The 15,521-nt window shown below is 37.8% G+C and overlaps 2 protein-coding genes across 2 annotated transcripts in view; one reads left to right on the top strand and one right to left on the bottom strand.

Annotated features, from left to right (window-relative positions):
• The window catches only part of LOC311067757 (tumor necrosis factor receptor superfamily member 11B-like), a 46,076-nt gene that overhangs the window by 20,803 nt on the left and 9,752 nt on the right, over positions 1 to 15,521 (top strand). Inside the window, exons 2-3 of the mRNA XM_084089820.1 lie at positions 2,952 to 3,315; positions 7,875 to 8,090. Coding sequence (XP_083945946.1) covers positions 2,952 to 3,315; positions 7,875 to 8,090 — 580 coding nt within the window. The remainder of the gene's footprint in view (positions 1 to 2,951; positions 3,316 to 7,874; positions 8,091 to 15,521) is intronic.
• LOC311067758 (uncharacterized protein) lies at positions 12,442 to 13,950 on the bottom strand. Its single transcript, XM_084089821.1, has 2 exons — positions 13,605 to 13,950; positions 12,442 to 13,418 (listed from the first exon to the last, which is right to left on the bottom strand). The coding sequence occupies exons 1-2, from the start codon at positions 13,938 to 13,940 to the stop codon at positions 12,588 to 12,590; spliced, it is 1,167 nt and encodes a 388-aa protein (XP_083945947.1). The 5' UTR covers positions 13,941 to 13,950; the 3' UTR covers positions 12,442 to 12,587.

A 15,521-nucleotide genomic window follows, 5' to 3' on the forward strand; every position in this document is an offset into this window, starting at 1 on the left:
GAGACAAGAAACTGCACTTTTAATGCTTTCAAATAAACAATATACAATTGCATGAACTATTCTTGATTTGACCAAAGTGTGTAGAGGGAGAAGGTTACATAAAAAATATACCTATTAAAAATGTATGTTAAATCCACTATTGTTTTATACATAATTGTTCTCTATAGTCTATGCAGTAGCCTATTTAATGTAATTACATCAGATTTTATTTTAAATTACAGAAGAATTAAGAGTTATCCCTTTAATTAAATCAAATCACAATATTTAGATTACTTGGTAATTAATTACACCCAACACTGTATAACAGTAATTCCTCTTTTTGTTTGGCGCTGTTACCATGGTGACTCGTAATATCTGCGCTCCATTGATAATGGCTTTTTATAGTTGTGGTGCACGCGCTTAACTCAGAGTAGGTCAACTCAGAGTTGATTGAACTAACTCATTTCAGCTGTTCTGTAACCGAAAACTCAGAGTTTTCCATCTCAGGGTAAGTCAACTCAGAGTTCAAGTTTTAACTCAGAGTTGGTTGAACCTCCTTATTGAAACAGGCCCCTGCTCTCTCCCTCGTTACTCCCCTAAATTCCTTCCCTTCTTTTTTCCTTGTGTTTTCAGTCCTGTTTCTTGTTGTGGATGTTTTCTCTGTAGGTGTTGCAGTGTACTGTTCTGTACTGTCATGCTGTGCATTGCTTAGTGGTGGGCAGATCGAGGCTTCATGGAATACTAAAAGAGTTTGAAGCAAATGTGCCGTATTGTGTCAAGGCTTTGAAATAATCCGACACCTGTCTCCCCGGTGACCCCTAGTGGTCAGAACAGTGTAAATGCAACAAAAACCCGGGCCAAACATGCATAAAAACAACTTTTGCAAAAAAAAAAATTGTAGTAAAATCTTTCAGATGCAATTATCTACTCATCTAATAAGATTATCAACTGTCTATATGTTTTTTTTATTAATTGTCAGGGTTTGTTTTGTTTGTTCTTTAATGGCTCAGCTAAACAGGCCAATAAGAGACTATTAACTACCATTATTCATTTTAATCATACTAATGTCTAATTAAAACATCTACGAATGTATAAAACTGATCAGAGATCAAGTATAACCCACAGACACTTGTTCATTGGTGACACTTGTTCACTCATGTTACAGTTTTTTTTCAGTTGCTAACAAGCGTTTTCCCAACCAGTTGTCACATTTTCAAAACTCTAAACACAATTAGCACAGCATCGGTCTTTTGTGGCCATACCATTCACACATTTCTTGTTGTTTTCACACAATATGCAGTCAGTGAACACATTTCCATAATGCTTACATTTTCTTAACAGACAAGGTATACCTCCCAACAAAATTATGGATTGTTTTTGTAGTATTTACAAATGTTAACACACAACATCCCACAATAGCAAAAACAATATTCCAAAGCTTAGATACAGTATAAAAACCTCTGCTTCTGCAATGATATCAGTTCAAAAACAATATATCAGTGAGAGAGTCAAGGAGCTACGACGACAATATGTCCAGGTATAGTGTACTGTATATTCAATTCAATGTCCAGTTCTATAAGCTTTGCACTTTGCAAGTAGGTAACCTACACAGTAATAGGTTACAGTACAGTATAGTATACAGTAATGACAGTGATTTACATAAACTTTGTTTTGAGAGTTATGGAATTGGAGGCCAACCAGGCCCCTCATGAATTCATATACATAGATGAGGCAGGATTCAATCTGGCCAAAAGGCGTTGACCTGGACGAAATGTAATGTGGAGGTGGAGGTTTATGACCATCAGCCACATGACCAGATGTCCCTCCTTGAAACCATGGATGCTGGCCCCAAGGGTGGATCCGACATACCAAGCAGTTTTATCCCAGGTGCATCGCCTTGGATGATATCAGATGTGATCTTGATGATTCTTTGACATAATAATTTCATTTTGAGTCAGATTTCCAGTGTTTTGGTAAAGTTAGTGTGTTTTTGAGAAGAAAATTATCCATTTGGCCAATTGTGTTTTGTAGGTTTGAGTCTGTGTTAAGAGTTTAGAAAAAGTATCTGAAGTATGGGTAAGCGCTTGTTAGCGATTGAAAAAAACTGTAATGGGTTGACATGATCATCGCCCCCAGCGGTGAACCATTGACATTTCGAAGTGTTTCGAAATGTTTAGAAACAGTTTTGACATAATGAGGCCTCGTTTACTGAATTCACGTGTCTCTGGCAGTTTGATACATGCTCCGAACCATTGATTCGGAACAAAAGATTCTTAAAGGTTTCTAATAAAGTCTAATAAAAGCTCATTAAACTCTGCATCCTCGAGTCCTCCTTACATCCCTTACCTCACCTCACAATAAGTAACATATATTCAAAATACATGTGCACACCATGTTTTTCATAAATTACATTTATATGTCCCACATATTTATCACAAATACATTTAATTTTTGGTATGTAAAATCCATACTAAGACTCTATGACATCTATATCAGTGACATATACGTCACATGTATGTAAACAATATGCTACGCATGAATGTGCAATTTGCATGTTACACATTCAAAGACATATTATTGATTATGTGTATCAATAATTATAAATGAGACATATATGTAAAAATATGGATTATACATACATAAACATATATTTATATGGGATATATTATATGTCAATATATGGAATCCTTCCAATTTCTAGTACTGTAGGTTATATATGGTTTTACTTTATATGAGCATATATTAAATATATTGATATTTCATGTTTGTGCATATATTACATTTCTGTATGGTCTCTCTCTCTCTCTTTGACATGAGCCAAGAGCAGTCACACCACGGCCTGTGCGATATCCAGACCATATTGTTTGTCATGGCAGCAGTGTGAAGGGGAAATCCCCAAAATGACTTAGAAAACACTTCACATACATACCAAAATGCAATCTCTAAACTGTATTTCCTATTTGTTTCCTTAGCTGTTTGCCATGTCTTTTGCATGGGCCTACCAAGAAATACCCAAGTACCAGCACCGAGACCCTCTGACATCTAAGGTGCTGCTTTGTGAGCAGTGTCCACCTGGCACGGCCGTGGAACGCCACTGCAGGATGGGGGAACCCACCATTTGTGTCCCCTGCCCAGAAAAACGCTTTGCGGAACAGTGGCATTGGGGAGACAGCTGTCAACATTGTACATCTGTTTGCAAAGAAAGGCAGATTGTACGAAGGGAATGTAACAGCACTCATGACAGGCTCTGTGAGTGTATACCTGGGTATCACCTGGTCGTAGAATTTTGTGTCCATCACACAGCTTGCTTACCTGGCTCTGGAGTCGCTGTACAGGGTACGTACACTCATTCTTTTGTCAACAGTGTGCTAGAACAATATTTATGAATTCAAGACGTTCGATGTTTGAACCAGTGTGTCTAAATGCGTAATTTAGCAATGTCACAGACTTGCCAGATGCAAGTTATGTATCAAGTTATGTATCAAACATCTCATTCACAAAAATATTATGAAGAAGAAATGTTACAGAATGTAACTTGCAAGCACTCCAATATTTCTAGCCTCTAGAAAAGCTTCTTCAGCAAGGAGACACTTTTATTGTAAATTATCCAGGTGTGTTATTGCTTTTAAATGCCATTTTAAATATAATTATTGGGGAGCCTCAGTGGTTTTCAGTAAAATTCCACACTCAGCCAGTCAACTGACCCTGAATTAAACCCATAATGCACCCATATTCCTTATTTTACCTTTTTTAATCCAGTATTCAGTATTCTTTGTGTCAAACCGGTTTCAAGGTTAAGAAAGTACATTCATTAGAAAGTATACATTAGCAGTTGGCCAGTAGCTCACTTAAGCTTTCTTGTCAGCTGGTGGAACATTTGGCAGTGTGTATGTGCTGTCAGGGTGCTATTTAATCATGCTGTTTGTTGTATCATGAGAAATTCACAGTGGCTGAATTCCAGCAGAGTAAGTGGAAGTAATCACTTCCCTGTTAGCAATGGAGAGTGTGAGTGACAGAGGTGTTCATTAAACAGAATGACACTGCTGGTTGTTATCACATTGACCACCCCACCCAGACTCCAGCCTGAGTCTAATGGGGATGATCTGTTCATTCTCAGAATTTGTGTTCAAGACCAGATGTTTTAATTTTGTCATTTATTTTTGTCTCTTTTTAATTAGGTCAAACATTATCCCTCGGTGTTCCATTGTGAATTACTGAATTCACAGCCCACATACATCACATTTTAAAAAGGAATTTACTGGCTAAAACCTTAAATTGAATAATATATTATGAATACTTGGTTTCTGTAACCAAAGAAGATGGCAAGATTTTGGTTCTGATTTATCTCCAAGTGCAGTATGGGTGATTCCATCATTAGATTGTGTTTTTCATGAAAATATAATATGAGTAAAATAATTTTCCTTAAGCTTATCTCATAGTTTGTTGCAAATGTATATATTCATATATTATTGTTTTCAGTGTCTTTCAAATGAAAAGTATTGAATGAAATACATTTTTAATAAAAAATATTAGTTGAGTAAAAAAAAAAAATAATAATAAAAAACTAAAAGCCTTTTTAGTCGAAAAAAATATTTATACATTCACCATAAGATGGCGACAGAGGTCCTTGAACACTTTTTTTTGGAACATTTGTGATGTCCTCTTCTGGCTTATGGGCTGTATGAGTTTTTCTTGATGAGCATACCCTTTACACCAAGTGTTACACTTCAGTACACAAATCAGTTTGTGCAATGAACAAACAATGCAATCCCAAATTATGCAGCTTTATGGAGAGATGTGTTTTATTATTTTTCTAACCAATCAAACATATTGGAATTTTTGCCTGGTGGATAGACAATAATATTACATACTCAAGACTTATCCAGAAGCCATAATATTATAGAGACTTGGATTGTTTTGACTTACCCCTGTAAGCAACCTCCCACAATGCCCTAGTAACACCCTAGCAAAAAAAAAAAAAAAAAATGCTAAAAGACATAATAACACTTTAGCCACAACACACCAACACTCTGCCGACCACCAGTGTTGTGCAAGTTACTTCCAAACTGTAATACATTATACATTACTTGTTACTGTTATTAAAAAGTAATTCTTTACCTTACAATATTACTTCAGAATTGTAATGCGTTACATTACACCTGTATTACTTTTGAGTTACTTTAGCCAAAATAACTACAGAAGTAGAACTTAACATTCTAAAATGACTAGGGCTGTAAAGATATGCGATATGAAACCGCGACACTCAGATTCATGAACCTGTGTCGGTGTGCGGTGTGAGAAGGCAGAATCACGACACACCCCACACGTCCAGATCCAAAGCTACCACATCTTTAAATTACTTTTAGTATTATTTGAAATTAACATTATAAAATACTGTAGACCTACACCACAAAACTAGTTGAGAATAAATTATTTAAAATTGGGCAATTCCAGCGTTATGGACGTGACATTTGCAGTAAAAACTTGAAATATAAATTCTCAGAAAATGCATTTAATACCAATATATTGAAACGTCTGTTTATACATCTAGGCTACTCCCTTAAAGGAGTCCAGACATTAGAAAAATATACACACATGCATTTTATATTTAATATGAGGGAAATAGCGTGACACAAAAAATCTTTAACTTTTAGGTAGGTTATAGCAAAATATTTTTTAGTAATTCTGTGAATTACACTAAGCAAACCAAAAGTAGGCCTAATACTACCCACCGTATGAAGAAGGGTTGGCTCTCCACAGAACATAATATATTCATTTTATTTTATTTTATTTTTCGTGTTCGCATTTATGAGGAAAAAACAATGTTACTAAAGACTGCTTAAGCTTTCACAGAGACCTCAAACAGAAAGCACAAAGCCTTTCTTTAAAGTGAATTTCGTTTTGTATTAATTGTATCTTAATTTTAATCAATGATTCATCTACCAATTGCCTGGATTTAATAAGTAAGAAGTAAATATAAGTAGACAAGAGATAACCAGGACACGGAGGCGCGGGCATCTCATAAATGAACCGAAACTCAGCGTCTACTTGCCTCACTCACACTTTTAAACAGAACAATTCAAAGTGAAAGAAAACGGACTGCTCTCTGGTTAGAAAGAAAACACAGAAGAGCAAACAGAGCAATGCGCATACGTCCATCCCGCGAATGTACAGACTTCTTCTACCATATTCTCCCATTAACCGCTTTTCCACTGGCCAGCGCGAGCACAGAGACCGAAGAGCACGAAATCATGATCGCGGCACTCCTGTAAAACCTGCCCTAAACACGCTTTTACTGGACTATGTCACACAATACAAAGGTACACCAGCAAGAGGGAGATGAATGAAATAAATCGCCTTACAAATATATCAGAAGCTGTCATTTAGTCATTATTTACAAACTTGGACACCACACGCACGCGGCTATTGACTGACCACGAACAGGTAATAACTTGCATTTTTCATTCGTTAATGTCTCGCCGGTCTGGCTGTATTTATTTATTTATTTATTTATTTATTTTTTGAACAATAAAATTTTGGGCTAAAAGTGTGTTGTAACGCATGCGTTACTGAACATGTACCGAGTAAAATATTACAGAAAATTGATTAGTAATGCCTTACACTACTGCGTTACAACAAAAAGTAATAAGTTACTGTAATACATTACTTTTGTAATGCATTACTCCCAACACTGCCGACCACTGAGCATTGTGGTGATTTTTCCTTGTGCAAAAAACAAAATGGGGTCACTTAGTTGTGTCAATTGTTCTACCTTGTGTGTGCAGAAAAGGGTATCATGCAATATTTTCACCAGATTTGCAATAGGTACGTACAAACATAAATGTGATCTTTCTGACCCCATTTTGGTTTTTGCACAAGGAAAACTCACCACAATGCTCAGTGGTCAAATGAATAGGCAAACTGGCGTGGGCCTATTAATTTAGAATCCATCTACATTAGAACTATAGAGTAAAAACTCTATAGTTCTAATGTAGATGGATTCTTAATGAATAGGCACACGCCAGTTAGCAATTAGCATAATAGATGCCCAAACCGTGCTTACCACAGAACCTGTCCAGTATTAGATTGAATAATATTTAAAAAAAAAGAAAAAACTCAAATTATTGTACGTTTGGCTTATTGTCACGTTTTTGGCTATGCACAGTTAAAGAATGAGAACCAAAAGTAAAAATCTAGTTCCTCAAAATTCCTTAGTTCCTTATTCACATAATTAAACTCCACTAATAGTTTCAGGGGGTTTTATTTTTTTTATTTTTTTATTCATCTTAGTCATTTATAGATCTGACTCATTTTTGACCTAAACATGTGAGTAGATGGTTTCTTTCAGTCATGTGTGACGTGAATGACATTTGTCTAAGTGATGAATCCTAAACAATTCTTCATAAAACTCTCACTTCCTATGTTTCATACACCAGACAGCATGGGTGTTTAGGTTGAATAAAATTTGATTATTTTCTCATATATCTTTTCACAGTGGGTACATCCATATGATATCCATATTATACATTCTTAATATAAAGAATGTTGGAGAAAATGTGGGAGTTTTAGCATTGAAAAAGCTTTAGTCATGTTTAAAATAGTAGCATTATTACTTATTAGCAACCTTATTCCATATTATAATACATATTCACTTTCAATATAATATAATAACAAAGTAGCACAAAATAGAATTTAAACAATGTAGTGGGCAGGATTATTTATACAGTATGCTGTATATATACATATACTTCAGAATAAATATTCAGATGAATGCCATAATGTGCCTGCTTTGCATATAGAAGTAGACCTAGTTTTTCCTATTCAAAGTATTCTGTATTCTAAAATTACAAATGACATACAATTGTGCATTGAGAGTGTATGTACATGTCTTGTAGGCACACCAGAGAGGAACACAGTGTGTGAAAAGTGTCCCCAGGGTTATTTCTCCAGCACATCTTCATCCACTGAGCCGTGTATGCCCCACAGGGATTGCACTCAACTGGGCCTGAAGACTGTCAGACTTGGCACAACCACCCAGGACACACTGTGTGAATCTGAGAATAAAGAGTTCACCTTTGACTGCTCCCATCAGCACACAGAATGTCGCACTGGTAAGCTTCATTAAACAATTCCAGCCCTTGTTTTATAATTGAAAAAGCTGTTTGCTTTGAAGATCATTTGTGCCAATTTTGGTAAATAATGGACACATTTTTGAAGGAATAGCTGTGCTGATTCCTGATGCATCCCTAGGAATTGCCCATGCTGGGCCCAGTGATAGTGTATTGCCATGCCCCCCTATGTACTGCTTACTGATTTCCATTGGACCAGGGGAAGGGGTGTACAATCACTGTCAGTCCAGGGGGTTGGGGCTGACTGTTATATCGAACTGCATTGATAGGGTTGCCATAGAAATGCATAATTCCGAGTCTGAGGATGCAAACAGCTCCATAGAACGTCACAAGTTCTCATCTCATAATTACGATAATAAGTGTTTTGGTTCAGGAGAAAGAGTAAAAGGTGGCTGCTGTTTGTTTGCAGTGTTCGGTGACTCTAGCAATGTGTCTACAACTCTGCATAGCCTGATGGAACACGCTGATGACATGTGATGTCTGCGCAAGCAGGGTGTGCAGAGGTATGCAAACTCATAGGTTGTCAGGCAGGTAGGACATCCTATCATAGCATTTCGGACCAAATGCAATGATTGGACAAACAGTTTTTGGTCCTGAGACTTCCATAGAAGATATATATATATATATATAGATATACAAAAAAACCTTGAATTATTGATTGCTATTTGGATGTAAAGAGACTTTCAACCTCTATAATAAAAGAAAATTTATGATTTTTTTAATGAAAACATTGCCTACCCTAGCTTTAAAAAAACAAAACAGCAAACACAAAATAAACAGCAACATGATTTTTTTAGAGACTGATCTCTAACTATATAATGCTGGATGAATAACTCAATGTTCAGCTTCAACTATTGAGTATAGGCTTTTGAAAACATCCGAAACACATGCTTGAAGAAAATATCACTCATGATGGTAGTCAGAAAGATATGACACAGGTTGTCAGATTCTCCAAATCAGGCTTCTTGGTAATGTCACTACATGTGAGAGATTCTCACCATGCTCACATGGTACAACATTCTGATTAGAAGAGACAAAATGCCCACCACACACCAGCTTATTGGTGGAGAGGAGACAGAGTGATAAAGACAATCAGTGTATATAGGGATATGGTGTTGCATGATATTCCCTTAGAAAGATGCAGAGCTGCTATGTCCATGTATTGTTCCCACAATGCTGAGCACTTTTATTGTTAATGCATCAATCGTTCAGCAGAATGGTATGCATATGACATTCAATTAGAGGGGGAGGGCAGTTTGGAACAAGTATTATTACTGATGAGCTTGAGTGTCTATTGTCTGGTGTCTGTTTTCAGTGTGAATGGATTTCTGTAGATATAAAGGTGAAAATGTTTGCAACTCCGCACAATTGCGAATGATTCACGATCTGTTTGACAGAATCGTCTTTCAACATCAGTGAGAGCTCTACTAGCATAAGCAATGATGGACATCTGTGGTTCTGAAGGAGAATTGCCCCTAGACCTACAGGGCAGGCATCAACTATGAGCTCAGTGTCTTTTCTAGAATCAATGCATGCCATCACTGTGCTGCGATTGCTGTGGTATATATGAGACCCATTTCTTTGAGTTGCTGGAATAGTGCAGTCAGGTTTAGTGTTGTCACGGTTCTGGAATTTCTAAATTCGATATGGTACCTTGAAAAATATCGATATTCGATATAATTTTTTGATACCACTGGGATAACTGTCATATATACTGCCATATAGATATTTTTATTATTATCGTTTTCTTTTGATAATTTGGGTAAGTTTGTTGCAATAGCTTTCATACAGCACAGGGAGGCTTTTTTTGAAACTCTGAACTCAATTTACAAAAAAGACAAGAGAAAAGTCTGTAATAAAATACGAACAAATAATTTGCAAATGATAGCATAAATAAATACAATAGAATTAAGAGAAAAATTTAATAAACATGGCTTTGTGTTTTTCAGGAGGGTATTAGTATTACTAATACTAATAGTATTACTACAGAAATTAATTAAAGTAATCAAACGTAAAATAACACTGGATTGTCTTCATTGTAAAAATTAAATACAATTTAATGCTTACAATTAAAGTTACAAAAGTTAATCAGTCAAGAGCAGTGAGTGATTTTCTCTTTGTCTTGTTCTTTGATTAACATGATAACAGTACATTAGGCTGCTGTCACTTTAAGAGCTGCACGGATCTTTAATTCTCAATGCCAACAGCAGACCTCATTCCTGTGTTTTCCTGAATACTCGCCAAGACAGGCATTTTGACAATATTTTGTGTCTATTTGACCGTTTAAGTGCAATAAACCATGAAAAAGAACTCCAGAGAACTGTTTGAGGGGCAGCTTTATGTGTGCTCCTCTTATATAGATCAGTGGTGCACTTTTGGTATAAGTATAAACCTGCCGGAATGAGCCAAATTATGTGCAATATTATGTGCAATTATGTGATCCATCTTGGAAAATACAGTAGCACCATTCAACTCATGTTGAACGCATTCTGCTGAACTGCTGAATTTGTGTCTTTTTCCTATATGCGAAACATTTGGTGACAAGGATGACTTTATTTATACATCCTACTAGAGCTTAGATTCTCTGCCCGTGCCTGAGCCCGAACTTGACCTGCGGATCGGGCTGATATTTCTAGCTACTATCCTCGGGCCGGGCCCTTGTTCCAGCATTTGTGTTTTTTTAATCATCAAGTTAGGCTACAAAGTGACAAAATGCAACTCGTCACGTGTCATGCACAGCGTCTCCTCCACTCGCACGCATCACACCAGACCTGCTGTGCTGTATTGTGTAGCTTAAGTGCAACATGGAGCTTGAAGATGTAAAGAAAAAAAGAAAAACAGGAGAATTAACTTTGAGCAAGTTTGGAGGAAAGTCGGAGGTATGGAACCATTTTAAACAAGTCGTGGGCAGTGACAACCTATATGTTGGCTTTGTCGAGTGCATTAAGTGCGGCACACTGCTTGCCTATGACACCAAAAAACGGGGACTTCGATGATGAACAGACACATGAAGCAGGCTTGCCATGACAGAAAGGATGATAGTCAGCCTTCAAAGTCCTCTTTTGTTACTTCTCCAAACATACCCCTGAGGGCAAGGCAAGCCCTCACAGAGAAATGTGTTGAGTTTTGCTGCAGGTACATAAGACCATTTTACGTTGTAAGTGGCCAGGGCTTCCAGGGGCTAGCTCAAGAATTGATCAATGTTGGTGCTACATATGGTCATGTATCGGCCCAGTCCATCCTGCCTCACCATAGCACCGTTTCCAAGGCTTGCCTAGAAAAGGCAGATGAGAGGAGGGAAGTTCTGGCACAGACACTCAAAGATGCTTTGAAGAATGGAGACGTAGGGATGAGAACGGATATGTGGATTGATGACTACAAAAAGCTAAGTTACATCGCAATAATGTGCCATTATATCACAGACAACTATATATTAGTTGGTAAAACTCTCACCACAGCAATGTTTCCCGTGGAGGATGCTAAAACGGGGGAAAAATATCAGACACAAGATAGTGTGCCTGCTGGTCAACAAATTTGGTCTCAACCCTAGCTCCCTCAGCCGAATAGTGTGAGTAACAGATGAAGGCAGCAACATAATCAAAGCACTGGAACCATATAGGAGGCTTTCTTATCTCGATCACCTAATTAATACTGTCCTTCGCCATGGTCTGCATGCCGACGCACTGGCCGACAACGCGCCGGATATAGGAGAGACCATATCTGCTGCTAAAGGACTCGTGAGATATCTGAAACAATCTGGCCTGGTTGGGCAATTATCGTAGACAGTGCTACAGATGGGGGAGAAACGAGAAACGGGATTTTTTTGTGATTGTTGCGGCCTAAAATGCCAGATTTTGCGGCAGCTTTTTCAAAAAGTTGCGGGAAAAGTTGCGATTTTTTAGACAGATTTTTCTCAACAGCATTGCATTGCCTTGTGATTTCACAAACATGTTATGATTTTTTTAAGTGTTCTTTGCAAGCTTACTCCCCCAAAGCACAGGAATTCAAAAATTCTGGCAAAATATGTTTTATTTGCTCATCAGAATAACGTGCAAAGGTTATTTTTCAACCTTGACAATTCATGGGCAAAAAATATAAGCCCATTTCTTTTCAATTCAACTTGACATTGCCCAGTGTAAACAAGTATGAACCAACTGGATGGTAACATAAAATCCAACATAAAATATGAAATGCAGTGAATCAGTTGCATTAGAATAAAGTGCAAAGGCTATTTTCAGCCCTGACAATTAATGAACATAACAGAAGTTTCCAAAAGAATAATCTTATAATAAAATAAATTGTTTCATTAAATAAAAAAAGCCCATTTCTTTTAAATTCAACTTGACATTGTCCAGTGTGAACAAATATGAACCAACTGGATGTTCTTCCAACATAGCATATGAAATGCAGACTAAAACACGTCAACAATAAAATCATTCATTAGAATGGTAAGACAGTTCATTCTTCAACACTAACTTCCTACGTATCCAAACTGTCCTCCACTTCATCCTCAGAGTCGGGCCCACAATCGATCTTGAGCTCATCCCTCTCAAACACTCCACTAGTGAGTCGCTGATTGTGGTACAAGAAGACCAAGGCTTTGAGGTTGCTGTTAGTGATTGATCTTCTTCTGCTTGATAGCACAAGCTTGTAAAGGCTGTTGCTTCTTTCAGCATCTGCTGAGTTCACGATGACATCCTTGTATCGTTTGGCTAAGGCACTGAGGACAGGAAGTCTCTCGAGAAGCCCATCCCAAAACACATCTAGATCTACCACTCCACATGCTGACGCTTTGAGTGCTGCTGGACCCAGGCGTTGGAAGTAGGCATCAAACTCATCATTGGGGACAGCACTGAAGCCTGGGATGTGTGTGTAGCCAGAAACACTGTCCTCCATGAATGAAATGTAACGAGGGTCAAACACTCTGACTTCTCGAAGGAAGTTGATGGCAGGTTGTCCCTCTGACATGTACTTGGTGAGTTTTTCCTCTGCATTGCTGTACGCTAGATGCACTAAGTTGAGGATGTGTGTTTTGGCGGCATGATGGACATCAAGCCCTTCAAAGTGCTCAGCACAGGATTCATACTGTAACTCCTTGTTTGCAGTAAAGTTCATCTGTAGATCCTCGAAGTAGTCAAAAACCTTGGTGGTTATAGGTTTCCTGCTCTGAAAGATGTCAAGTAGCTGTAGAATACGTTCACACTTATCTGCCATGATGCTGAGCTGAACCTGGAGACACTGAGCCATGTCTTCATTCTGTAGCATCTCATGGAGTCTCTCCACAGACTGCGGTGCACTGCTGCCACACACCTGTGAATAGAATTAAAACAGAATTTAGTCCTGCTTCAACGCAATTTACATAAGCAAATCCAAAAGCACACAACCATCTGCAAAAACTTTAACATGTTTATTAGGGCACATGCTAGTCTAAACTGGGATGAATTGGAAACTTGTTATCATTGTGAGAATTTGTACTGAAAGGAGGAAGAGTCTTACCTTTATTTCCATCTCTATGAACTCCTTGTAGAGTGTAAAGTGCTCTGAGTGGTATTGCACCGCACTGAACCAGGAGTTCCACCGTGTAGCACAGGGATTTGGAGCCATGGTTGCCTTTTGTCTGGTAGGATGTTTTCCTGACATGAACTGGAGGTATCTTCTTTTCCGAGAGCCAGCATGGTAAAACATCTGCGAAAAGCTGAGCATGAATGCATTTAGCTGGTCAAAAGGTCTGCGGAAGGCATCACCGATGAGGTTCATTATGTGGGCCATGCACGTAACGTGCAGTGAGTTTGGGAATAAAGACTGCAAAGCAGCTGTATATGCTTTCTTCATGTAGGCTGCATTGTCGGTGTCAAAAACAATGACATCCTCATTTGCTATGTCATATTCCTGTAGACACTTGACCACAGACACTGAGACAGTTGAGTGGTTGCACTGCTCTAGGAAGACGGTGTCTGCCAAGTAGGCCAGTATTCTCCCAGATTCATCCTTTTCCAAGGGTGCAATGAGAATGTTTAGAACACATCTCCCCTCTACATCTGGAGTCTCATCAAATATGACTGCAACAGGCTTTTTGGCTAAACGTTTTCTGAGTGCCTCCTTTTCTTTCAGGTAAACATTGCCTAGGTATTTTTCTTGCAGCTGGTGAAATCCAGGAATGGCTCCTCCATTCGTTACATTTTCAAAAAGAAACTTCCTCATTGCTGGGTGGTCACTTTTGGAGAGTGGGATATTCAAGGCAGTGCATGTGGCAACCCAGTCTTCACATATCTTAGGAGACAAAGAGTAAACAGAACATGCATATTTGTTAATGACATTAAACAATTACTGTCTACAGTACAGCCCAATGCACAATGTAAACCATTTTGTTTCTAAAAGACTGACCAGTACAAAACTTTAAAAATGACCCTGCTTAGAACACCAGGTAAGCTCAAAGGACTGAATGAGGTTGCCAACAGGCCAATTGTAAAAATAGCACAACTCACCAGTGAGATGTGTAAAAAAAAAAAAAAATAGTGATAGTGTCTTCACTCACTATCACTATTATCTCCTCCTTTATTCTTGCATTACTTGTCCACCCATGGTCACTTGCTTGGTAACATTAATATTAGTTCATGCTTCACCCTTACAACTCTTATATTTATGTTATGTAACTAATTTAGCTTTTACTGTCATGTTTTATTCTTTATTCAGGAGCAGCAGCAGGAATACTGATATCAGTTTGTCAATTTTCCTTCGCAAAGACCCGCCCCCCTTAGTTATTGTTGCTATGTCCGACAAGCTACGCTGCTCTCACGCCACACCATGTTCTCACGCAGTGAAAAATACATCGCGGAGCAGAGAAAAGACTGACAACACACTGACAGACAGGACAGACCAGGTTACTTTTCGGTTACTTTTAATATTAAACATATTAAACAAAGTCTCACCTTTCAAATTTGGTCATTTTTTAAAAGAAATTTAAACACCAAATACCATTTATAATTCATTCATTCATATTTATAAACACATAAATACCATTTTGTGGCTCTTAAATGTGTCTGACAGATCGCTGTAGAGCATCAGTTAAAGCTGCTCGTGAACCGATCATCTCTTCCTTCTAGTTCATTTATAGCATCAAATAAACATGAATGAACATAAGAAGGAATGTTGTTTTAAACCGTGGAAAGGCATCAGTACATTCCGTTTTTCAAGTTCAAATCCTCCAATGTTAATCTGCTATATCTCCTGACTGCTTTGTCGGACAAAATGGCGGATGGCGGTTTATGATTGGTTAGATCGCCTGTCAATCAAGCTCCCTGCGAAGGGTGAATTAAGAAAAAAATCATGTTGTCCCCATAAAATATTTAGACTTTTAGCATTTTGTTGCCGCGGCGCCGCGGCTAAGTCTATGTAGGGGAAACACTGAATAAA

Source organism: Abramis brama, assembly GCF_963993115.1.
Source record: "Abramis brama genome assembly, chromosome: 17".
Taxonomy (NCBI): Eukaryota; Metazoa; Chordata; class Actinopteri; order Cypriniformes; family Leuciscidae; genus Abramis; species Abramis brama.